We start from the raw sequence: 25,558 nt of genomic DNA on the forward strand, positions 1-25,558 counted from the left end.
ATTTTCCTACTAATTTAGCCTAAAATGTAAAAACTCAATTAGCTTGATTTAGAGGCATAATACTACACACAATAAAATGTTTTATTTATAGATTGTGGTTATATTAAAGCTTAAAAACACTGATAGATTATTTTCAAAGCTATCACAAATGGTTATAGTATATTAAAATACAATTAAAACATGAAAATATATAAATATATATAAACTTTATGTTGCCATGGTGAGTCAACGGTGAAAGGATGGATGAAAAGGTCTTTGATGAGAATGATTTCTTGCTCCATAAAAGGGTGTTGACTGTGGAAAAAAAAGTTCAGCAACTGGTATTTTCTATCTTGAGATACCAAGGCTCAAGAATACTTTTATTTCATTATTAGAACATTTTTATCTTATTTCATTTTCTAATAGAGTAACAGTAATAGCAATATTGATTTCTCAATATATTTTAATCACTGTTCTAAAAATTCTTTATACAACAAACATGTGTTTGTGACTATGACCAAGGGAGAGGGGAGAACATGATCAAAATATATTTACATTTAAAATTGTTTAAGATAATAAAAATCAAAATACATAAAAATAAAACAGTTAAGTAGAGGTAGGCTAACAGTAGATCTTCACCTTTCCTCCTCGCCTCCAAATCCAGCTCCCCAGTCACCCCTACCTCTGCAGCAGACCATGTGCTGCAGCCTCCCCCCTCCCTGCTTCCATCTCTAAGGGTTTATACAGATCTCTTCCAGCCTGTCTCCCCACTAATCCCATTATTCTAGCCCCCAACTCCAGCAGGCATTCCCTGGGACTCCATCAGCCAAGGCTACCACAGAAACAAGTAGGTCAGCTAAGCAGATAGGTGAGCTCTTTAATGAAATGTCTCCATCTAATCCTTCCCTAGTAGGGTCCCTACTATCCTGCAAGGGTTGGGGTCCTAGATCTAAAAGGAGAAGTGGACACATGCCCTAAGAACCTGAGTCCAACCAATAACCACTTGGAAATTAAAATTTAGTTTTCTCTAAGGGAGTCTCGCTGGGGAAACAAATTATTCTTAAGGGTAGGCTGCATTCCCATCAGTAGATAGGCAATGGAAAACGAACCCAACTGCATCCTTGGAGGTTCTTGACATATAATGTTGTGTCAGGGATTTCTCTCTCTTTAAATTTTTATTTATTTTTTATTTTATTCCCCCATTTCTCTTTGCCCTATAGACTCTTTGAGTATACATTATGGCTTCCAGCTTTTTGTGTTTATAGGTTTCCTGTGTGTGTCAATTTGTCAGTCTCTGTATCTATATCTGTATTTTTTCCTTGGGCTCTTTTTCCTTCTGTTTGTTTTGTCCTATTCTGATGTGTTTTTATTTCATTTTATTATTCTGTAGAAGCCTTTTTGTTTTATAATGGGAGACAGAAAGGTTGTGGATCTAGATGTGAGGGATGGTGGGGAGGAGCTGGGAGGAGCAGGGGGAGGGGAGAAAAAACTATGTTCAATAAAAGAAAAATATTGTTCTTTGCCAAATGTATACGTTTACATAATATATTTTGTTCCTTTTACCCATTAATCTCTCTCATCTTTCAGGGAACCACTTCTTTTGCTACTCAAGTCCTCCTTCTATTTGCATATCTTTAAAAACTATTGTTCAAATGTTGTATGTTTCTGTATCTCTCTCTGTGTGTGTGTGTGTGTGTGTGTGTGAGAGAGAGAGAGAGAGAGAGAGAGAGAGAGAGATTCCATAATTCAAGAATTTTTTTGTTTTTAAAGGTGAGCACTCTCCGAGCTGGAGCCAACTAACTTTAGGGCTCCAAAATAGGAACAGTATGGCATGTAATCTATCTTTTATGAGTAGCAGTTACATAAATTTCATTTTCTAAAGGCTGAAAACAGTTCTCAAAGGGATCTTGAATATATTTGACAACAACCCAGTGATAAATCATAAACATTTTGTTTATATATTTTTCTTTTCAGAGCCACCTTCAGCTTAAGACATTTGGTCTTTTTGTGAAAAGATGTGAAGAAAATGTTCCAAATTGGTAAATTCAGCACTTTTCTGTCCCTCCTCCCATTACAGACATTCACATTGGATTCAGATGTTCAGTTCCAAATACTGTAATGCAAAATATTACCGTCAAGTAAAGACATCCAAGAATGAAGAGAGGATGGTAAGGCTGGGGCCTTATTGCAGCCTCTCATCAAGTTGTACAGTGACTGTGTATGACCATCTCCACTGAGTGCGTGGTCGAGATAACTATAGGATCTTCCCCAAACAAATACTAAATGTAATGGATAATTTTTGCTTTTGATATAATCTGTGAATGTTTGCATATTAAATATTTGCCCTTGCAGGAATCCTTACCCAGTTATCTTGTAAGTGGACATCGTTACAAGGAGTGCAGATTCTCTGCCTTTTCAGGAACCAGACTTGAGCAGGAAGGGGCATTTCAAGGTCATCCATGGCATAAGAACTTCCAAAGGAAAAACAAAACAATGTAAACAGGCGTTAGAAAGCAGTGCAGAGGCCTAAAGGTCACTATCCCTGGGCTTTACGTCCAGCCTCAACACAGCAGTTTAGTGATCCAGTCGCCTTGGTATAAAAACATAATATATTTAACAGTCTGCTAAGAAACTACAGTTTTGATAGCTTTAAGATGACTGTGTTATTATTGTTCAACAGTCTCAGACCTCCACTGAGGGCTAATAAGTCTATGGATATTGAGATTATTCTCAGTTAAGAAAAATCTCTTCCAGAAAATACTGTGTTGGAGTAATTGGCTGAAGGGAAGATATTCCTAAAATCTCTCCAAGTTGAATTAGCAGGTTACCAGGAACTAATGATGTCTGATTACATTTTTAAGGATTTTATTTGATTATAAATTTTATATATATATATATATGTGTGTGTCTGTATGCCTGTGTGTGTACACAAATACAGTGCCCACAGATTTCATAAGAGGGCGACAGATTCCCCTGGAGCTGGAGCTAAGGCTTTGTTCTGAACTGACAGATGTGGGTGCTAACCAAACTCAGGTCCTGTGGAAGAGCAGTCAGTGCTCTTACCCACTGAGCCATCTAGCCCCGGAATGGAATCCTTTCAGAAGGTCAGTGGGTCATCTTGGAAGCTGACTTCCACAAACTTCTTAACCAGCACAGTGCACTAAAGCTTAGTTAAGAAAACAGTGTTTTCTGCTCATTTTTGTCAAATTAAATCTGGAACTTTCTGGCTCAGTGAATCTAGAAAATCATTTAATATGTTTGTATCTTAGTTTCTGTCATTAAGTTGGCCTGGTATTCATGCTGTACACACAGAGTTGATGGTAAGGATTCAAGTGCCCTGGGCTCACAGACGCTATGAGTGGCACACAGTGGCTCAGTGGTTATTGTCATTAGAAAGGACTGAGTCCTATTCTTACCCAAATGCTGATGCCATACACAATCTATGTTTTGGAAATTTTCTAATTTTTTTGTTTTATTTAATTACAAATTACTTCTGGAGTTAGAAACTTACTATTTGAACCAGTTGGCTGTTTTTGTTTTTAAAGCTTTATCTTTTATGTCATTTATTGCTGAATTATTTTAAAATGTAGAAGGTAGAATTAATTTTCATTTGAGTTTCTGAACACTAATATTCTAGTAACCTAGAGTTTCAGTCTCTTCTCTCTCCCACTTTCTCCTGCCTTCCGCCACCCCCACCTCTATCTTGCAGTACTTGGGGATTCATTTCAGGGCACTGTGATTGTTAGGTAAGTACTCTACCACTGAGCTCTGTCCTTGACCCTCTTTTTATATTGAGATGGTCTAGTTTTTATAGCTGGCCTTAAACTCACGGAGTAGCGTTAGGCAGGTCTTTAACTTACAGTCTGTCTTCCTTATCCTCCTGAGTAGCTGGTTTTACATGACTGCCATGAGACACAGCTAGGGTCTTTTGGGTTGTTCAGAAGGCCAAAGCCAATCTGTGTACTTAAGAAATTTCCACAGATACTGTGTGTCAGTATTGGTGTGATGCACTTGGCCTGGCGACATGTCCTTCATTGTGGGGAGTAGAAAGGATGAACAGTCAGGACCCACTCATGGCTGTGTAACTTGTCTCACTTTCTTGGCCTAAAGTTTGGCCTCTGGTAGGGGCTGCAATAAAGTTAAGATGGATTGACATGCTGTAGACACACAGCTACAAAACTCAGGATCTCATGAGGGATCTCTGAAAACTCCCTCCCGATAAAGAAAAAGAAAACTAAACAAAACAAAAAAGAAGCTATGAATTTCAAGGTTTGTGGACAAGCAATGATACATTTTAGCCAAGAGCTGTTGGAATTTAATCAACGAGCGTGTGTTTTGTACTGACCTGGGAACCACACACTTCAGCGGAAGCTCAGCAGAAATATGTAAATTCTTGGGTTTATAGGTGAGCCAGGAATAAAAGATAGTTCTATCAACTACTATCTGTTGAGATAAAAGATATGGTTTGTCAGAACACATTTTTATATATTCAAATAAGAAATTGAAGGATAAATCATTTGCCACTCTACCACCCCAAGAAATAAAGAAATGCAACTGAATTAATGTGCTTAAAGTTCTCTCTGCCATCAGAGGCACTGAAACAGGAAATACAGCAAAACACTTGACATGTTTACTATGTTGATCCTCCCAATCAGGGAAATGCAAATCAAGACAACATTAAGATACCATCTTACACCGGTCAGAATGGCTAAAATCAAAAACACCAATGATAGCCTCTGCTGGAGAGGTTGTGGAGAAAGGGGCACTCTCATCCATTGCTGGTGGGAATGCAAACTTGTGCAACCACTTTGGAAAGCAGTGTGGCGGTTTCTCAGGAAAGTCGGGTTCAACCTACCTCTCGACCCAGCAATACCACTATTGGGAATATACCCAAGAGATGCCCAAACATACAACAAAAGTATATGCTCAACTATGTTCATAGCAGCATTGTTTGTAATTGCCAGAACCTGGAAACAACCTAGATGTCCTTCAATGGAAGAATGGATGAAGAAAGTATGGAATATATACATATTAGAGTACTACTCAGCAGTAAAAAACAATGACTTCTTGAATTTTGCATACAAATGGACGGAAATTGAAAAGACTATCCTGAGTGAGGTAAGCCAGACCCAAAAAGAGGAACATGGGATGTACTCACTCATATTTGGTTTCTAGCCATAAATAAAGGACATTGAGACTATAATTCGTGACTCTAGAGAAGCAAAATAAGAAGGTGAACCCAAAGAAAAACATATAAGCATCCCCCTGAATATTAACCTTCATCAGGCGATGAAAGAAGACAGAGACAGAGACCAACATTGGAGCACTGGACTGAAGTCTCACGATCCAAAGGAGGAGCAGAAGGAGAGTGAGCACGAGCAAGGAACTCAGGACGGCGAGGGGTGCACCCACACACTGAGGCAATGGGGATGATCTATCGGGAACTCACCAAGGCCAGCTGGCCGGGGACTGAAAACGCATGGGACAAAACCGGTCTCGCTGAACATAATGGACAATGAGTACTACTGAGAACTGAAGAACAATGGCAATGGGTTCTTGATCCTATTGCATGTAATGGCTTTGTGGGAGCCCAGGTAGTTTGGATGCTCACCTTAATAGACCTGGATGGAGGTGGGTGGTCCTTGGACCTCCCACAGGGCAGAGAAACCTGCTTGCTCTTTGGGCTGAGGAGGAAGGAAGACTTGATTGGGGGAGGGGGAGGGAATGGGAGGTGGTGGCGGGGAAGAGGCAGAAATCTTTAATAATTAAATTAATTAATTAATAAAAAATCAGCAAGAAAAAAAAAACACTTGACATGTAATTTGTGAATGAGATTGCCAACAGGCGGGTACATTATCCCTGGAGCTTTTCACTAGCCCTTTCAAATCAAAGTTCTAGGAAGCATTTCTTTCTTACTTTGATGGAAACGTGATCTGTGAGGATTTAAAAGATGAATAAACCATTTGAAGGAGTCTGAGAGACTCCTCCTGATACTTCTGACTTCAAACACAGTATTTGGCCTTTGCTTTGGATGTCCAAGTTTCTAAAATCTCATTAGAAGGAAGAGTGTTAACTAAAAAACAGTGTATTTGTATTGAACAACTGGATTTCCTAAGCGTGAAATGCATATGCAGTTTGTAATAAGTTACAAATCCTATGGTTTTACCATACTGGCTTCAAGTTCTGTAACAATTTGATCCTCCATTATCTATGCTTTTGGGATCATATTAGATATGATGTGTTATCCCAGTTAATAATTTTAAAGTCAATAACTTGTTGAATAGTGGGATGGATGATTCATGTGGTTCCCAAGGTCTGAAAAATTTATTTCATTTAGCTTTCAAATCCAGAGGTCAGACAGACAGATATCTTAAGAGTATGAAGTGGCCTCATCACGATTGGCAGAGTTTAGGCTGCATCAGTTGTAGAGGAAGTCTGCCCAGAGAAAGGGGTAAGGGAAGAGGGTGGGAATAGGTATGTTGACCAGGGTTTCTAAGCTGACACTGCACATGAGATTAAGTAGCTCTCTGTTATGTGTGGAGGGGGCTGTGCCTGCAGACGCTAGACACCTGCTCCTCATAACCGGTGCCACTTGCACCCTCCTCCTCTCTGGAAGGAGTCATTGACATTGTCTCCTCAAATGGCCCAATGTTCCCTATGGAGAGGCTCGCCCCCACTTGATAACTATGGACTTACACTTCTGTGAAGGGTTCTATATTTGACACTTGCTTTTAGCTGCTAAAACCCTCAAAATGCCTTTGGATTTCTTTTGATGGACATATGGGAACAAATCTGAGTGCCTGACGTCTTGCCGTGGGTAAGCACAGCTTGAGAAGTAGACGGAGATAGGCAATCACTGCACGAAACTACAAGGAGAGAAGATTGGAAGCCCTTCATGTCAGTCTGTTCAAGTTAGTCCATGTTCATGACATGAAGTTCAGGTTCCTAGAACACACTTATTTCAATGACTACAGCAATGCAAACTAAGGCAAGGTAAACGGAATCTTTTGTATTTCCCTTGGATGTGCTTGAACCTTCCTCCACCAAAGTTTACTTTCAGTTTTACTTATAGACGCCAAAGTACTATTGCTTTCAGTGATCTATACACACACACACACACACATATAACACAGACATGTCTATTACTTAGAAGTGAACCAATTAAGTCTATTTCTAGTTCAGGTTCAGACCACTCCAGACCATTCTTGCCTCTTTACTTCCTGGGGAAAGTTTTACTCAAAAGACCGATACTCTGTGTTTGCTGATTTGGAGGATTTGGATGCTGAGCCACTATTAGTTTAAGTCCTGGGCCCTGAGCACCACACTAAGAAGGAGCAGCACAGGGATATCCCCAGGAATAAGCTGGAGTTTAGCGATGGAGACAGCACAATAGGATACTTCACTAGGGATGCCTTGTGTTTCTTTTATTATTGTTCATTTCCTTCTGCTCATGCCAGAGTCATCATAGCACTAAGGCAACAGGCTTAGCATAGGCATCAGCAAGCCTTGTCTCTGGCCCTTGCTCTGCTGGACACAAACCTCATGTGTCTGGTTACATGGCTTTTACACTTAATTCCTCATCTATATAAGTGGAAGCAGGATTGATCCTGTAGGATTAGGTGTGTAAAATGCTATGTGAAAATAATACATGTGCCATGCTGATAGAACATTAATTTGTTTTGATAGAAAAGTCTATATAGTTTTTTATTAATGCCAAGCATCTTGTACATAATATGTCTGGTGACTGAGTGGCAGTGACAAACACATTCTTCGTGTTCCTCTCAGGCTAAGGCACCCGACTGGCAATACCAGTGCTACACACATTTAAGACAAGAGCGGTAAGTAACATGACCAGACTTTGCAGATGGCAGCAGGTAAAACGGTTCCTTCTCTTACCTCTATAACAATCCCACAGTTCTGAATAGGGATATTAAACTCAAATTCATCTGGTCGCACAAAAGTCACTCTGCAGTCCGTCCCTAGAAATAATTCATCAGAGCCTACAAGCTCATCTGGATAAAACAGCGCCCTTTTAGCTACAACACGAAGATTCAGATAATTGCACTCCACCAATACTGTTGGAAGAGAAGAACAGGCAGTCAGCTGCTGCACCTCAATACACGGCATGAAAGAAGACCTGGTTTAACCAAAACAAGCAGAGGTTGGGAGCATGGGCAAGGGCGATCCCTGTCATAATATGACTCTACTTCTCTTGTCTTCCCATTGACATCCCTCAAATGCAACAACTCGCAAAGCCCCGAAAGCTCTGCCTGAGATTAACTGTGGTGGCTATTTGGAATGGAAGCAGAGGTATGTACTTTTATCAGGGTGCTGTAGTGGGTACCAAGCTCCCCAATCCTTGGCATCTGTGAAACTTAAGCCGTGAGCGTGTGTGTGTGTGTGTGTGTGTGTGTATACTTGCATGCTGGTCAGCGGTAGGTGTTTGCCTTTCTCAGTTGTTCCTCACCTTATTTTTTGAGTCAGGTGTTCTCACTGAACCCGGAGCCTGCCAACTCTGCTAGCATAGTTGGCCAACAAGCCTGGCAATCTGTCTGTCTACCTCCCTAGTGCTGGGATTAGTCTTTTCCATGGGTCCTGGAGAGCAGAGCGCAGATTTCCGTGCTCCCATGGAAAGCACTTGACTCACTGAACCACCTCCATGGCCCGCAGGTTTTCATCATCAGGCATGGCTGTGTGCCAGATAGCAGCAGCCATATGGTTCACATGGAGATCTAATCCTAAAGCTTGGGAGAAGAGTCCTTCTGGGGTGTAAATGAGCATTTTGTTCTCCAAGGCAATGGTATAGTGGGCCCAAAGAGCATAGTGTTCACTACCAGATCTCTGCGAATTGTTGGGCCTTGGAAGACTCACATCTTCTTCCCATTCAGCTGTCAGATACACAGAGGATTTGAAGTAACCCTCAGCATATACAAGTTCCACGTGGAACTTAGGTCTTTACTTCCCTCCCGCTGTGTTTCCTCATCCCAGTCACCAGCCCCACACCCGCCCACCGCTGAAGCCCAAAGGCCTTTGATATAGTCCCAGTTCCCACTTCCCTTCCCTCCCACAGTCTTCCACTGAGTCTCTTCACCTCCGCTTTCAAAACTCATCTCCCATCTGCTTCTGTATGGCTGTACTGTGGATTCCGTCACTGTCCGTTGTCCGGGCAACCTCAGCAGCCCTTGTCCCTTCCCTGGGCAAACTTGGCAGCCTTGTGGAGGAGCTCACTGCCCCAGTGTCATTTTCTCATCCTTTGTGTGTGTGTGTGTGTGTGTGAGACAGGGTTCCTCTGTAGCTTTGGCACTTGTCCTGGAACTAGCTCTTGTAGACCATGCTGGCCTCAAACTCACAGAGATCCGCCTGCCCCTGCCTCCCGAGTGCTGGGATTAAGAGCGTGCGCCACCACCGCCCGGCTTCTTTCTTTCATTCTTGCAGCTGCCTTGTGTCAATGGAAGGGTTCTCTTGTGTATGTCCCTTTCCCGCCATCTCAGAAACCTCCACTTCCCGGTTTAACCTTTTAACTTTCACATTATAGTTTTCCTATTGAAATAAATGTTTAGTTTATCTTGGTCATAGTTATTAGCTTAGACTATCAATTTGCGGTAGGCATTTTGCACAACTGTCTTTTTGTTTTATCTAATAGGGAGTTTATTATTTATCTAATATCCTGCTCTCCCAACACCCTCTCTTCTGTAAGCAGTGACGGTAGTATCCCATGGTAACTGTGCTCCCTCCAAAAATTCCCTTTAGTCCTCCAAATACTAAAGACATTATGCTTAGTACCTGTACTCATAATCAACTTTCCTTCTGAGAATTACAACAGTTTATATGAAAAACTCCCAAGTTAACCTCTGCCTCCTTTGAGCCCAGTCTCTAGTGGTCTGCAGGACTCGGGGTATTTTAAGTGAGTTCTGACCCCCTCTGTCTTAGGGAACACAACACCATGCCGGGTGTTGTAATTATTAAGTTAACTTTTCAGATGGGATAATAAAGCCCTCGAAACCAAGAACCTCATAACTCATGGTCATTGAAGAACTACCCCGTGAAAGTATCACCAGAAATGGTCCACTCTGATACCTGGCTCTTGCCCAGAACACCTCCACATCCCAGATATGAGCAGCAGCAGCACTCCTAATATAACAAAAGCCTTCATTATGCCAGACTTTGGGCTGAGGCCTCCTCAGTTACCAGGTAGATGAGAAGAACTGGGAAGCCAGAAGTGTTTTTATGCCTGAGGTTTGACTCAGATGAATTCAATGAACTCAATTCATTGAGGAGAAAAAAAAACCTTTAATACCCCCAAAACTCCAACTCCTGAGTCTTTCTTTATCTATGGGCTATAGAAATATAGTGTTGGCTAAATGAATACAGCACACATTCTGGGGTGCTTTTGAACTGTCTATGTAGTACCTCAAAATGCTTGACTATGCGGCCAAATCTCTGGTTAGTCTTTAGTGTTCTATGAGTTGATTTAGGGATATCCCTGACTCTGACACAATGACATACTTTGTCACCGGTGGTTGAAGCCATCTTCCTAAGTTTGTGATGCATATTTAGCTTAATTGGTGAATTCACTAGTTAGTTACTTCTTTAGTGGTATTGGGAGTTGACTTAGCAGAAGTTACTTACCATTAACAATCAGGAAGAAGAGGTCAACAGAGACCCTGATCTTGACCATTCCTAAACCAACCCTGAGAGAACCCAGTGCTCTTCAGTGATTTCATAATGCTCTTGCTAGAATGACATTAATATCTAATCCATAATACCTTATTCCCCTGAAACTGAACATTTCTAGACCACCAGAGAGACTTTGATGTTCCAGGCACCATGGGATATCCTGGAAGAGTGGTGTGTATTTCCTGCAGAGTCAGTTTAATATGCCTATGATCTACATGCCTTACTTTTCTATTACTGTGATAAAACACCATGACCAAGGCAACTTATAAAACAAAGCATTTATTTGGGGCTTACCTTTCAGAGATGAAGACCATCCCGGTGATGGGGAGCTTGGCAGCAGGCAGGCAGAACGGTGCAGTAGCTTAGAACTCTCATCTTGAGACAAAACTATGAGGCAAAGACGAGAGAGAGAGAGAGAGAGAGAGAGAGAGAGAGAGAGAGAGAGAGAGAGAGAGAGAACACTTGGAATGGTCTTTTGAAATCTTAAAGCCTGCCCCTAGTGACCACACCTTCAATAATTAATCCTTCCCAAACAGTTCTACCAACTGTTAAAATATATGACCCTCTGCAGGCCATTCCCGTTCAAACCACAAGACCACAAAGGCCTTAAGTTTTCTTCAGGTTTATCAATAAAGATGTTTGTTAACTTCACCAGTAGCATTGCTTGTTTTCTACACTAGTATTTATTGCACAAGCTCAGGATGCTAGCGTTTAATTTTTGATATAACCAACAATAAAAAGTACATGTGGAATATCCTGGAAAGTCTATTAAGAGAAGTGCTTGATGACTTATCTGAAAAACAATTAAATACAAATGAAAAGGATATCGTAGTATAAAAGAGAAGTTTTGTGTATACCTAGAATAAAACTGTATTTCAAAATGCAACTTCCATCTCAAACCTTCTATAGTAAGGGGTTCAGGTTTTTTTTGATTCAGTGGTAGTTTGAGAGACATCAGATAGATCTGAAAATGTTATTAATTTTTCACAATAACTTAAAAGTTAACCCAGGTATAGCGGACCTAACATCTGAGTGCTAAGGATTTTGAGGCAGAGAGGGACAGAGTCCTGTTAACCAGGTAGCTTTGAGAGACCGCGTGAGCCAGGTGTGGTGACACACACCTTTAGTCCCAGAACTCAGGAAGTGGAAATAGTCACATAAGGAGTTCCTCCCCAGCCAGGGCTACATAGTGAGATCCTGTCTCAACCCCTTGACCCCAAACAAAACCAAACCAAAAAGAAAATTCACGAAATGACACAAATTGTAACTACAAAACTTGGTAAAACCTAAAATGGGCATGGTGGTGCATGCCTTTAATCCCAGTGTGCTGGAGGCAGAGGCAGGCAAATCTCTGAGTTGGTGGCCAGCCTGCTCTACAAAGCCAGTTGCAGGACAGTCAAGGCTGTTACACAGAGAAACCCTGTCCCGAAAAACCATAAAACAGACAGACAACCAACCACATTAAGACCTACTTAATACATTCCTTAGTGATAGATATTGTAGTACTTTCTGAAGTTTTCCAAAAGGTATGAATGTGTGCATGGAGTATCCATGTGTATGTATAGATACATATATGGCATCTAAATGTATGCTGTGTGTACATGTGCACACAGAACGACACTGTAGACACAGCTTAATTTAGTCAGCTTTTATTATTTGTATGTCTGTGTTCTGCATTTCATTAGCGATGTCTACAGAGTCAGGGCCTGCAGGATATTTATTTGAGAGAGGATACACTACCATGGGCGACATCAATGAAGAATATGGTTTCCCCTCCTCCAGCAACCATTAACTGCCTATTGCTTCTCAGGGAAGGGTGGGACTTGGGGAGCCTCTTTTTCATCCATAATGGTATATTGGAGAACCCTCTCTTGTACAGTTTCTCCTGAGTGTAGACACTCCTACTGTAAGGTCATGAGTGCAACAGCCATGCCATGTCTGGAGGACATTTTACACCACCCCTCCCCGTCCCCCAGCTCTTACATTCTTTCTACCCCTCTTGTATGACTATCCTTGAAAGACTGTACTGCCTGGGTTATTTCTAAGGAGATGCTCCTTGAGCTGTGAAGAAGGTGCCATAGGTGCCCGTTTAGGGCTAAGCTCTCCAGAGTCACTCGGTCTCAGCACATTGACTAGCTGTGAGTTTCCACATTGACCATTGCCCACCCACCGCCAACAGAGCTTCTCTGATGAAATCCGAGAGCAGCGCTAAACTATGGGCACAAATACTTAATGGCGGTTTAACACCATGTTCATTTAGTAAGATAAAAAAAACTCTGATTTTTTTCAAGAACTGTATATATTTTAAAGATATTATTTTATTATCGTATGTATATTATGTTTTTTTTTTGCCTGCATGTATTCTGTTAATTATGTTTGTGCCTGGTGTCTGTGAAAGTCACCACAAGAGAGTGTTGGGTCTCCTGGAGTTAAATATGGCTGGGATCCATCATGTGGTTGAGAATTGAACATAGGCCCTCTGGAAGAGCAGCTAGTGCTCTTAACCACTGAGTTATCTCTCCCACCCTCGTACCTTAAAAACTAAGAAGTAATAAAAATTTAAGCAGAAGGAAAATTAGAGATTGGTTGAATACATCTTTATTGTATTAAGAAATGAAAACAATAACAGTGATAAGAAAAAGAGAAAAGTAGGTCCTAGGGTACAAGCCCCTATTGTCTAAGACGATGAAATCCAGAGATGTGACACACAGTACTGAGACTATAGTTCATAGCACTGTGTTTCATACTGAACGATTGCTAATACACACACACAAACACACACACACACACAGCACCCCACACATAGGCACATTTCTCTCTCTCTCTCTCTCTCTTACACACACACACACACACCACCCCACACATAGGCACATTCTCTCTCTCTCTCTCTTACACACACACACACACCACCCCACACATAGGCACATTCTCTCTCTCTCTCTCTCTCTCTCTCTCTCTCTCTGTCTCTCTCTGTCTCTCTCTGTCTCTCTGTCTCTCTGTCTCTCTGTCTCTGTCTCTCTCTCTCTCTCTCTCTCTCTCTCTCTCTCTCTCTCACACACACACACACACACCCCACACACATAGGCACATCTCTCTCTCTCTCTGTCTCTCTCTCTCTGTCTCTCTCTCTCTCACACACACACACACCCCACACATAGGCATATCTCTCTCGCACACACCACGCGGGGGCACAGCCTGTAGCTACAGGAGGAGAGGGATTTGTTGGTTTAATTGGCAGCAAGTACAAAGAGCTCATCACGCTGAAATATGTGCCCGTACTAGAAGTGGGTTGAAAATATTTGAGAAATTATTTTTTCCAGTCCTATGGACTGAACCCAGGACCTTGAGATGTCTAGGCAAGTGGTCTACCACTGAGTTCACTCTCAAACCTTAAGAAAAGGGCTGGGAAAAATTAATTAAAAAAAAAAGAAATATAAAACTTTACTTTCCCCCAGGTTCTTATTTGTGTTGTAGAAGGGCTGTTTGAAGACACATTTTAAAATAAAGGACACATTTTTTAAACAGAGACATTTTTTTAATAAGTTAATAAAGAAATTTAAATTATATAAAAATTATTTTGTGGTAAATAAGTAGTTACATTTCTTTCTACTGTTACATCTTTATCTCTTATTGTGCAACAGATTTGCTAAGCCCTGGAGATGAAAATATACATGGAATATATACCCTTAAGGAGCTCATGGCATGTGACCTTGTAGAACCGTTACTAGTTATTTATTTTGGTGTGCATATTTTGTTTTGAGACAGCATCTCATGTAGCCCATACATAATCACTCATAATTTATGAAGTGCTGAGGTTCAAACTAAGGGCTTTGTGTGTGCTAGACAAGAGGTCTTCTAGCCGAGTCACAAGCTCAGCCCTCTCTTAGGACGATGATTAGTGCAATGATACATCTCAGGTAATACAGTCGTGAGTGGTGCATCCCTCTAGCCATTTCGCCGTTCAGTAGCTGTTTTTCATGCTGCATTTTTATGGAATGTAGTTCTGAACTCAACTGATGATCTAGAGACAGGGTGAGCTTAAATATATATTTTTGGGGTATTGGGAATCAAACTTACAGGCCCACAGAAGGTAGGGAAGTTTCCCACCATTAAGCTACATTCCCAGCACTCAAATATGCATTTAAGCTGTTTTTACTTTTTAAAAATTTTTAATTGTTTTTATTGAGCTTTACATTTTTCTCTGCTCTCTGCCCTGCCACTCCCCTCTCCCCTTAACCCTCCCCCAAAGTCCCCATGCTCCCAATTTACTCAGGAGATCTTGTCTTTTTCTGCTTCCCATGTAGATTAGGTCTATGTAAGTCTCTCTCATTGTCCTCACTGTTGTCTAAGTTCTCTGGGATTGTGGTCTGTAGGCTGGTTTTCTTTGCTTTATGTTTAAAAACCACCTATGAATGAGTACATGTGATAATTGTCTTTCTGTGTCTGAGTTACCCCACTCAAAATAATGTTTTCTAGCTCCATCCATTCTCCTGCAAAATTCAAGGTGTCCTTATTTTTTTTCTGCTGTGTAGTACTCCATTGTGTAAATGTACCACATTTTCCTTATCCATTCTTCAGTTGAGGGGCATTTAGGTTGTTTCCAGGTTCTGGCTATGACAAACAAAGCTGCTATGAATATAGTTGAGCCCATGTCCTTGTGGCATGATTGAGCAGCCTTAAGCTATTTTTCATAGCGAGATTTTAACTTCTCACTTTGAAGAAGTGCCACCTTTTGTTTAGAAGCAAAGAATTTAAATTTGGTATAAATTATTTCCAGGCTCGTTACTTGAAATGTAGTCATAGAGAACCACTGGTATCACTTGGGCATTTATTACAGCTGCAACATCTCTGAATCTTATCCCCACTTCTGTGTTAGAATCTGCTGCGTAACAAAGTCCTCAGGTGATGCATGTATTTAAGTTTGTAAACAGCCCTTCTAATGAGTATCAAGACAGCATGCTCTGTGAAGGCAAATCCCCGTGCCCCAACAATCTGAGGGCATTAGAATCAGTAACACTTTGGAACTTAAAAATGTAAATTTTCTGCTACACTCTTGTCTTGCTGAATCAGAAAAAAAGGAATGCCTGTAATCCAGCCATCATGTATTAGAAAGAATACTCCGCAGGTGAACCTGAGTGAGCCTCTACTCAGAGGCAGGTCAGTGAGAGGGGTGGAAGTGTGAGGTCTCAAGGTGTTGAACCTTTGCATTCTGCCTGACACAGGACAACTACATTCTTATACAGTTACTCCTTTAGTGTGCAGATGATGAGACACAGATATTTTGGGATGTTAGGGAGTTTTAACGAAGTGTACCTTATTGTATAAAATCACTCTGTACACACTGATACAGATTCTGATGCAAGCCAGCCTCCCATTCCTTCCTAATCCCCTGGAGAGCTCTCATGTTGCAGCAGTCATGGGGGGCGCTGTGTGTGTGCTTTCACTGTGCTATGGGGCTACAGTGGCAGGATTCGCATCACGTTCACTCTGGTTCTTCAACACCTAAATAAAGCGTTACATTTTAGACGACGAACTGATGGTGTATTAGTGGCACGTGTGTGCTGTAAAAGGCACCAGTTAAGTACTCCCATCTGAGGCCATCTATTCCGGCATATAAGGCCTTTCACTCGTTCTGTTTCTCATTTCCTCTGTGGGTTTGATCTTCAGCCTGAGCCATGAAGTCTTTCCTGGGCTTGCGGGGACTCCTTCTGCTTCTTCTCGTCCTGACGACTGGTGCTGATGATTGGTCAGGTATCGCTTGTGACGTGGAGAATTGGGATGTCATAACAAGTGCTGACAGATTGGTCTCTGAGATGCATGATGTGAGAACCTCACAGCTCTACTGAGTAGACACTGTCCTAGCCTCAGTTGTTTCTCTCTCCAGTTCCCCTTTTCTTTTGACCCTTCCCAGATCACATCACATTCTGGGGATTCAGGAAAGTGGAGTGACTGGAATGCACAAAGATGTTCGTGAACTGTTAAGAACTTGGGACTCGCTTGGGCGTGGTGGTGCAAGCCTTTATTTCTGAGTTCAAGGCCAACTTTATTTACAGAGTGAGTTCCAGAACAGCCAAGGCTACACAGAGAAACCCGGTCTCAAAAAATCCAACAAATGTAAACAAACAAACAAATGATCTCAGGACACCCTGTGGCTGGCAGGAAAAGGAGCCTTTTCAAGGGCTCAGCCTTCCTTGGCCTTATCTTTGCAGAGCCACAGCACCTGAGAGGGAAAGCCAGCTCCTCGTGGTAAGGTGACTAGTGGCCCAGTTTCCTTAGTTTGAGTGCCAACAAGTCTCCTACTTTAAGCAAACTTAAGTGGTTGGTCTCCTAAGTATGAGTGCAGACTCTTAGTTTGAACGCTTAGAATTACAATAAAAAGTTAGGTATTTTTCTCTGCTTATTTTCAACAAGATAATCCAGTCTTGATGCTAGGGAAGCTGCAAGACGCTTAGTGTGTTGGTTAATGTCTTTTATTTCTTTTTATTAGGAGCTATTTAGAGGAGACAGCTATATGCAGTCATATTACTATCCACCGCCTCATCATGCAGACTTATTGAATCCACGTTGACTTACTTCCCTTGCATAAATTAGGATCAAAGTGAAATTTCAGATAGGATGGGAGTCCTTGTGGTATCTGGCCTCAGTGTCTGCCCTCTATCCACATTGAAGCTTACTAATCCCTATTCCTCTGCACGTTTCCTAATTCGACTTCAGCTTTACAGAAGCAGAAATATGTGTCTGATGTTTTATTTGTAGTTCATTCTACAGCTTTATTTTGCTCAGGGTTATTCAGAGATATTTCCCCTTCTCCCAGTCCCTTCTCCCACCTCCCTGTTCCATCAGATCCATTCCTCCTCTGTTTCTCTTTAACAAAAAGAACAGGCCTCCCAAACATGGCATAAGAAGTTGGTTGTAGCGTTCTTGACTAGTGTTTATCACTATCAACTTCCATGTCTGCTTTTAAATACTACAAAGCTGTGGCTATATAAATGAAGGCAAGGGCTAGTATAGAGGAGCGTGAGTTGATCAAGAGTGCAGCCATGCTCTGTGCTTCACACAGTTACAATAGAAATGCGTTCCTGTGGCACAGCTGTATAAAATGTTGACCATGAGGCTGAGCATGATGATGCCCACCTTTAATCTCAGGACTTGGGAGGCAGAGGCAGGTGGATGGATCTAAGTTCAAGGCCAGCCTGGTCTACTTAGAGAGTTCCAGGCCGTCCAGAGCTATGTAGTGAGACTTGTCCTAAGAAAAATATTGACTTCTGAGAATGGAATTAAAGGATTAAAAATGTCTTAAATTTGTATTGCTCTCCACTTCCTGACAGAGTTACTAAACAATATCTTTGGTAGATAGGAGTGTTTGTGTGTATCTTTGGGATGAAGTCATAGCAGATGATCATCTTTTACAGACTTGCTTCTCTCTACAACATGTTTTATTTTGTTAAGGGAGGAGCTCTTGCAGTAACTGGCTTTGTTCTGTGATGATTCACATACAGCTTGTTAACAGAAATATTCTCCTTTCTACTTCCTAGCCCTTCGTCTGCAATGCACCAATCATTGGTTCTATCTCAGGATCAAGGCCACGCTATTCCACAATGTATTTATGGAACCTGATGAAGTGTTTTTAGGATCTGGCTGCCCTGTGAGCACCGTCTGGCCAAATGATGTCTATGACTTTACCTACCGTACTTACTCCTGCGGCATTGTCAATAAAGTAAGAAGAAACACCGGTGTCTGTGGTCCCTTCCTTGGACCCACAAAATGGAAATCATAATTTCTATTTGTCTTACAGCTGGGTTAATGTCTTTAAAAGTCATATCCAGGAAAACTGACATTAACTTGATGGTAGGAAGAGACCCGTTTTCAGTGCATCACAAAGTAGTTCCCAAAACTAGTTGCACGTTACAGCGCATGGCATTCTAGCCTAGGTGGAAGGGAGTAACGTGGGTTAAACATCACAAAGGGCCTCAGAGTTCCCTGCTGCGGGCACTGACATGTTTGTTATGCATTGCTGTCTAACATTAACTGGGATTTTTAGTTGATTACAAAAGTAAAAATCAGAAATGCTGTAATATTACTTATTAAATGACATTACACAACTTTTACAGGTTGAGGTGAAGGACAGATTTAGTGAGACAGGGAGAAAATTTTAGGTGGAGCTGTGCATGCAGGATGCAGGGCGTTTATTAGGCGCCCTTGGGAGAATGATTACTGTGTGAAAGGAGCTGGGCTGTGGGGAACTCAGATGTCTGTGGATGGATCCTGCAGGCTGTTTGCGGTCCAGCCAGATAACTGATTAACTGATTAGTACTGGAACTTCATCAGGGTGGGTTTTCCTTTCTTTTTTTCTTCTTCCTTTCTCTCTCTCTCCTTCCTTCCTCCCTCCTTTTTCCTTCCTTCCTTCCTTCCTTCCTTCCTTCCTTCCTTCCTTCCTTCCTTCCTTCCTTCCTTCCTTCCCTTTCCTCTCCTCCTCCTCCTCCTCCTCCTCCTCCTCCTCCTCCTCCTCCTCCTCCTTCTTCGAAATGATATAGGGACTGGGCTGTATTGATGGATCTCAGCTGATAGCATGCTCATCTAACATGTACAAGGCTCTGTGTTTATTCCTAACACCACAGAAACTTGGCTTGGTGGAGCACACCAGTGACCCTAGTACTGGAGAGGCAGAGGCAGGAAGATCAGGAATTCAAGGTAATCCTAGAGAGTTCAAGGACAGCACAGAATACGAGAGACCCAGTCTCAAAACAAATGTCCTGAGTTCATCATTTAAATGAAATTCTCAGACATCTGAATTCCAAATGGGTTTCAGCTGATCTGAAATCTGGTGTTCTCTGAAATAAGCAACACTTTATCTTTTGTGTTTCTGGAAAGGAGGTGTAAGCCCATGATTTTTAAAAATACAAACAAAAGATCTGATCTCTTTCAATAAACAAGTATGATCTGCCTTTTACATCAGTAGTGTACCAGATTGAACCTATCTCTTTAGAAGATGGTCCTCCTCATGAGTGATTAAGTGTTTTTTTGAGAACTTGAAGTACCTTTATAGCTCTAGCTCAAATCCCTTGATCTCTGAGATGTGTGAGATACTTTAAATCTTTCTCTGCCCCTTCAGGTTCTTTATGATGTCACTCTGCTCCAGACAAAACTTATGTATATTCCAAAAAACCCTAGTAATAACCGAACTGAGATGCGCCTGTCCTGTGTTCTACACAGGTGAGTACCACATGTGGGGCACCTGTCCAAGGCCCCAGCTTCTCCTCAACCCTCTAGATGAAAGGCCCAAGCCCTAAATGTTAAACCACACATCCCAGGTTGTGGGCGGGTGTGGTGCTGGTGGGAACCAAAGCCAGCAGGAATATAAATGTTGATATCCTTGGTCCTGGGCCTTCAAAGTGATGGTTGTCTCCTAGAGCATTGGAATACTGGAGAAGAGAAGGAGATTAATATACTTCTTTAATATGAGTGTCTGAACGGCTGAAAACCTCACAGGTTCCATCCAGCTAATCGAGCCAGGCTGCTTTAAAAAGAAGTCCACATCCAAGTGTAATACGGACAGAAAGGAAAAGCCTGAAAGATACAGAACTGTGTCAGAGATCAAGGCCAGCATGCAGCAGGGGCGGGTGGGGCTGACGTCACAGGGAGAGAGGCAGATTAAATCCGACTCATGGGTTGAGATTCAGTATCTTAATCATTAACCATTTGAGAAAGCCTAAGTTATAGCTCATTAGCAACCTTGACCAGGGATTAGCAAAGTCATAATAAGCATGGCAAGACTGTGGGAGGCAATCTATTAGATTTTTCTGGTTAAAATCATTTAATGATCATTTTTTAAAGAAATTTAAAATGTGTTTTTCAAATGGTTTTGCACATAAATGTGTCATGAAGTTGGGCTATTGTGTTTTTAGTGGGCAGTCTTCCTGTCGTGTTTGAAGCCTCCCTCTCCTTGCCTCACTTTATTAGATCACTTAATATTTTAACCAGCCTATGTTCGCTGCACATAGTGAAGGGCTCATAAATATATGTAAATTCAAGTGTCTCATGTACTTTGACCATATTCTCCCCATTACCCTCCATTTCCCCTTTTTACTAATGCCCTTTCTTTACTCAAATACTTCTACACTCATATCCTATGTGTCTGATTCAGGATCCACATATGAGAGCACATTCAAGATTTGAAAATCACATCATAGGCTTACATTGTAAGTGATTCACTTGAAAAAATTTTCCCTTCAGGTAATTATTTAAGCCATCCTCTGTTTCTTCACACAGAGTAATACGTACCATAGCAACTAACATTTTTTTTTTTTTTTAAGTTTCTTGAGACAGGGTTTCTCTGTGTAACCACTGTGGCTGTCCTGGAGCTATTAACATTCTTAATGCAATGTTTTAATTCTTTGAGAATTGCATACAATGTTTTTGTATAATATCCATTCCCACTCCTACCCTATCTCCTCCCACCTCTTTACCTATTCCATTACATTGTGTTCTTTAAATTTTTTTTAAAATAATTTATTGACTCCAATTTGTACTATTCATATACCCATGGGTGTGGAGTCATTCACTGGAGTATGATTGACTTACCAGGAGTCAAACCATTAAAAAAAAAAAAACCTGATTCTCCCTCCCCAGTTTCATTTATTTATTTATTTATTTATTTATTATGTATATAGGTTTCTTCCTTCATGTATCCTGCAGTACAGAAGAGGACACCAGATCTTATTACAGATGGTTGTGAGCCACCATGTGGTTGCTGGGAATTGAACTCAGGACTTCTGGAAGAGCAGCCAGTGCTCTATTCCTCTGAGCCATCTCTCTAGCCACCTCCCTCCCCAGTTTCTATTAACTGTTCAAGGCTCCTCCTCAGTTAAGCAGGAAGGCTCACAAGTGTCTTCTCAGTCCATGATATCATGTGCCTTGACTGATTCTTATGCAGGTCTTGTGACAGTAACCACAGGTACTGTGAACTCACGAGTGCAAAAAACCTGTTATTTCTAGAGACGCTCGTCTGGTCCTCCCTGACCTTTGGCTCTTACCATCTTTCCCCACCCTTTTTCTTTATAGTCTTTCTGTGTGTGTGTGTGTACATGCGCATATGATGGTGACATAGATGACTCGTTTGTGGATGATCACTCTATTGATGACTGTTTTCTGCTCTTGGCCATTAGTGAGTTTCTATGTTAACCACTGCCCACGACAACTAAGATTTTAAAATCACGTATCCTAGGCTTACATTGTTGTAAGTGGTTCACTTGAGTCAGTGCATCTACGTCACTGGAATTTGGCCTCAAGCGCAGCCTTCTAAACTCTATGGTCTGAATGAATCTTCAGCCCTCTGTGATATTTCTCTTTTTCCCTCTCCCATTTTTAGTCGGTATCCTCTTTTCTGTGAAGCTGAGAGTAGAGGAGACTTCACTGGCAACCCTCCTGAGTGGGAAGTAGACATGACAGTACGCAAGAATGATAAGGCTGCTCCTGCAGTGCCGCTAAAGTAAGGAGACCCAGACTCATAGTTTACAGCTTTGTCAGGCGTGACTTAAAATACACAAAGAACATAGCTAAGGGCATATCCCATTTGATTAAAGACACGTTGTCCTTAAACAACTTCTAGATTAGGCCTTCCTATGTTTGTTGAAATTGTTAGTGAGGCTCCAAAGCTGCAGAGAAACCCTGTCTCAAAAAACAACAAAAAATTGTTAGTGAGATAGTGGTCTTGTTAGCCTGTTCCTAGTCAGAGATCCCATAGGAGTTAGAGGTGTCCCTCTTGGGTCTTGTGACAGTTGGTCTTACTTAAAGCCTGGGGTCTGGGAGACATGCCTCTGGGTGTTGTTTCTGTAAGGGTGTTTCCAGAGAAGAGTAACTGAGTGGGGCTAGAGCTCATCTTCAAAGTGGATGGTATCTATGTTGATATTTATCAATCAGTGGTCCAAGGAAGCAGTGTCACCTGGATATCCTTCCTGAACATGTATTTATAGTTGTCACCACTGCCCTCCAATAACATCATATTCTGTTTCTTTAGCTTTTCAACATCAGGTCAAAACACCAACCAGGTGTCGCAGGAGCCTCAGACCTCGGGAACCAGTAGGCATCAGCCTGCTGAAGCATCTAACTGAGTGGATTAGAGTTGTGCCCTCTCCATTTCTCCAGAATGCAGATGGTTGCAGGATGTCTTCTCATCCATTTTTAAAAAGTGACTGATTTGCAGTTTTAAATAAAATGGCATGCTACCTTCATATATTCTCATTTTAAAAAGCTGTTCCTGATTTTAGCTTTATCAAATCTGATTAATCAATAAAAATTTCTATTAAAGCTGCTTCTAATTATTGAAGGATTAATGTGTATCATTGTAAGTATAATGATCATAGTTTTTTTCTTAAGTTTTTTATACTATAACCTATCTTTTGAGTATTTCACATAGGTATACAGTGTATTTCGATCACATTCAGCACCCTATTCTCCCCTTAACTCCTCCAAGATCCACCCTCTATTCTCCCTACAGCTTCCCTGATGGAGGAGTTAATTTCATTGGTTATTAAAGAAACTGCCTTGGCCCATTTGATAGGCCAGCCCTTAGGCGGGTGGAGTAGACAGAACAGAATGCTGGGAGGAAGTGAGGCAATCGCCATGCCTCTTCTCTCTGGGTCAGACGCAATGAAGCTCCAGCCCAAGATGGACGTACACTAGAATCTTCCTGGTAAGACACCACCTCGTGGTGCTACACAGATTATTGGATATGGGGTAAAGCAAGATATGAGAGTTAGCCAGTAAGAGACTAGAGCTAATGGGCCAAGTAGTGTTTAAATGAATACAATTTGTGTGTTATTTCGGGGCTTAAGCTAGCCAGGCAGCCACCCATCGCTCCTTCTACACTTCCCAACTTTGTCCTTAAAAAAAAAAAAAAAAAAAACTAAAAAGTCTAATTAGTGCTGCCCATATACTAAGGTGTGGGGCATTCTACTGGAGCATGGTTGACATCCCAGGTGCCACAGCCTTAAAACCTGACTTTTTCTTCCCCAGTGATCATCAGTCAATAGCTGCTCAGTTAGGGGTGGAGGTTCCTGAGCCCCTCCTTCCTGCATGCTGGAATGCTGACTGATTTGACGTTAGACAGGTTTTATGTACACATGAACTCTCAGCAGTTACAACACTCCTGTCACGCCCAGAAGACACTGTCTCTGCCTGGTCCTCCCTGACCACGGCACATAGAAGACACCAGTGATGACTGACCGGCTCTGTTGGACCCGCTTCCACCTTTCCTCTTTCTTCACTTCAGTTATTGCCATTTGAATGCCTTAAGTGGTGTGGGAACAGTGATCAGACGGTGAGAATGGAGCAGACTGGCTGCTGGACTCTGCATTATCTACCTTTGGTAATTATTTTGGTAACATACTCACATGGTTCAAATGTACATTAGAATTTAATAAAATGAGCAAATGGTCCAGCCTTCTGCAGGTCAGAAAGACTGGAAATGGGATGCAGAGTTAGTGAGGAAAACACGCAGACTTCTTTTTCTGAGGGATAAAAATTTCTATTTTATTCTTTCTGTTGCTTGCTCTGTTCTTCTACCCTGATATTTCCCTTCTTACTCCTTCTTGATGTCTTCCTTCTCCATCCTTCCTTCTCCATCCTCCCTGGTGTTTTCCTTCTGACGTCTTTATTTTTCCCCTTACAGCTTATATACTCCAGTAAAATCTTTCAAGCAATATAAAAATTAGTGTGGTTACATTCTGTTTTTCAAGTGAATGATTACAATGAAAACAAGTAAAAAATGTTTTCCATTTCCCTTACATGATTAAACATTTCACATATTAAAGGTGGAAAGCAAATTGTCCCCCTAGAACCAACATAGTTAAATATCTATTTTTTAGACTTCTCATAGATCAGGAGCCTTTAAGCCATAACCATTTACATGGGCAATTTTTATATTGCCAGAAAACAGGTTACTAGCTTCACTTTTCATATTAACTAAAAAGCCACCTAATTCTTTGTTTTCTAGTTACATTAAGACAATTGCTTAAAGCTTTGTTTTAGTCATGATGTATACTAAAACCTGTGAACACATTTTCCAATATCAAAAAGAATTTGAGCTAATTCATGGGACTCGATTGCGTTCCTTAATCATTAACCTAAGCCACAGTCTATATGGCTCCTCAAGAGAAACTAATTCTGAACTGCATGGTACTTCCTTGTTATTTTCTGTCCTCTGCAACCCCTGCTTTATCAGGAGCAGGGGCAACACTATAGCCTACCTTTACCTATATTAATTTTCCCACTAAACTGACCTCTATCCTAGTCCCTTACTATATTTGTTAAAAACCCCTAACATCAAAGTTCTATTTAGACTAACACTACTAATGTATAAAATCATTACTTCAGTTAAACAGTACAGCTTAAGAGGAAATCATCTTCATAATAATCCACAGATAAAAATGCCCAGCTTCAGTTGAAGCTCCCTCCACTTCCAGCAAAATCTCGTTCACTAAGTAAAAAGGTCATCTGACTTTCCCTCTACTCTGCAGTGTGTTAAAAACCATAAGAAGGCCGGGTGGATGCTGTCCTCCAGGAATTTCATGACCATTACCATCTTCAAAATCAGAGCAGTGATCACTCCTCAGAGACTGACTAAGGTTGGCCTGTTAGTATTCCCTTATGGAAGGAGTAGTGGGAGGGGGCTGGCTCTCAGAGGAGTTTACAGCCACCTACTCCCTCCTCCCCCAGCTGCTGCACCTGGGCCTGCATAATTCCCTGTGTTTGCTAATGTACTCAGGAAGATTCATCTACACAGCTTTTGGAGATCACTTAGGGGTGGGACTTTTCGGTGTATAACTGTTTTGGGGCTCACTCATGCATCTGTATGTAACCCTCACCCATGGTCTTGTAAGGAAGTCCTTGATTAGAAGTCGTT

At 41.5% G+C, this 25,558-nt stretch overlaps 2 protein-coding genes across 2 annotated transcripts; one reads left to right on the plus strand and one right to left on the minus strand.

Moving 5' to 3' along the window:
* Positions 1 to 221: 221 nt before the first annotated feature.
* LOC130880523 (oocyte-secreted protein 3-like) lies at positions 222 to 10,156 on the minus strand. The gene is made up of 5 exons (XM_057779599.1): positions 10,057 to 10,156; positions 7,876 to 8,054; positions 4,325 to 4,422; positions 2,342 to 2,450; positions 222 to 294 (listed from the first exon to the last, which is right to left on the minus strand). The coding sequence occupies exons 1-5, from the start codon at positions 10,130 to 10,132 to the stop codon at positions 226 to 228; spliced, it is 531 nt and encodes a 176-aa protein (XP_057635582.1). The 5' UTR covers positions 10,133 to 10,156; the 3' UTR covers positions 222 to 225.
* A 6,160-nt stretch (positions 10,157 to 16,316) lies between these two features.
* Oosp1 (oocyte secreted protein 1) lies at positions 16,317 to 22,961 on the plus strand. Its single transcript, XM_057779598.1, has 5 exons — positions 16,317 to 16,407; positions 18,192 to 18,373; positions 19,769 to 19,869; positions 22,025 to 22,144; positions 22,673 to 22,961. Exons 1-5 carry the CDS (start codon positions 16,332 to 16,334, stop codon positions 22,764 to 22,766), a joined length of 573 nt encoding a protein of 190 aa, XP_057635581.1. The 5' UTR covers positions 16,317 to 16,331; the 3' UTR covers positions 22,767 to 22,961.
* Positions 22,962 to 25,558: the final 2,597 nt, after the last annotated feature.

This window comes from Chionomys nivalis, chromosome 8 (assembly GCF_950005125.1).
Source record: "Chionomys nivalis chromosome 8, mChiNiv1.1, whole genome shotgun sequence".
NCBI lineage: Eukaryota > Metazoa > Chordata > Mammalia > Rodentia > Cricetidae > Chionomys > Chionomys nivalis.

What these genes read in the sequence shown, in the direction of transcription:
- LOC130880523 (XM_057779599.1), bottom strand. Translation starts at nt 10,132, where the DNA reads ATGAAGGCTTTTGTTATATTAGGAGTGCTGCTGCTGCTCATATCTGGG. An exon ending in GTGTTCTGGGCAAGAGCCAG is followed by an intron (nt 8,055 to 10,056) that starts GTATCAGAGTGG and finishes CTCTTCCAACAG; the next exon opens with TATTGGTGGAGTGCAATTAT. An exon ending in ACTGTGGGATTGTTATAGAG is followed by an intron (nt 4,423 to 7,875) that starts GTAAGAGAAGGA and finishes TTATCTCAACAG; the next exon opens with ATAGTAGTTGATAGAACTAT.
- Oosp1 (XM_057779598.1), top strand. Translation starts at nt 16,332, where the DNA reads ATGAAGTCTTTCCTGGGCTTGCGGGGACTCCTTCTGCTTCTTCTCGTC. An exon ending in TGGTGCTGATGATTGGTCAG is followed by an intron (nt 16,408 to 18,191) that starts GTATCGCTTGTG and finishes TCTACTTCCTAG; the next exon opens with CCCTTCGTCTGCAATGCACC. An exon ending in GCTCCTGCAGTGCCGCTAAA is followed by an intron (nt 22,145 to 22,672) that starts GTAAGGAGACCC and finishes CTGTTTCTTTAG; the next exon opens with CTTTTCAACATCAGGTCAAA.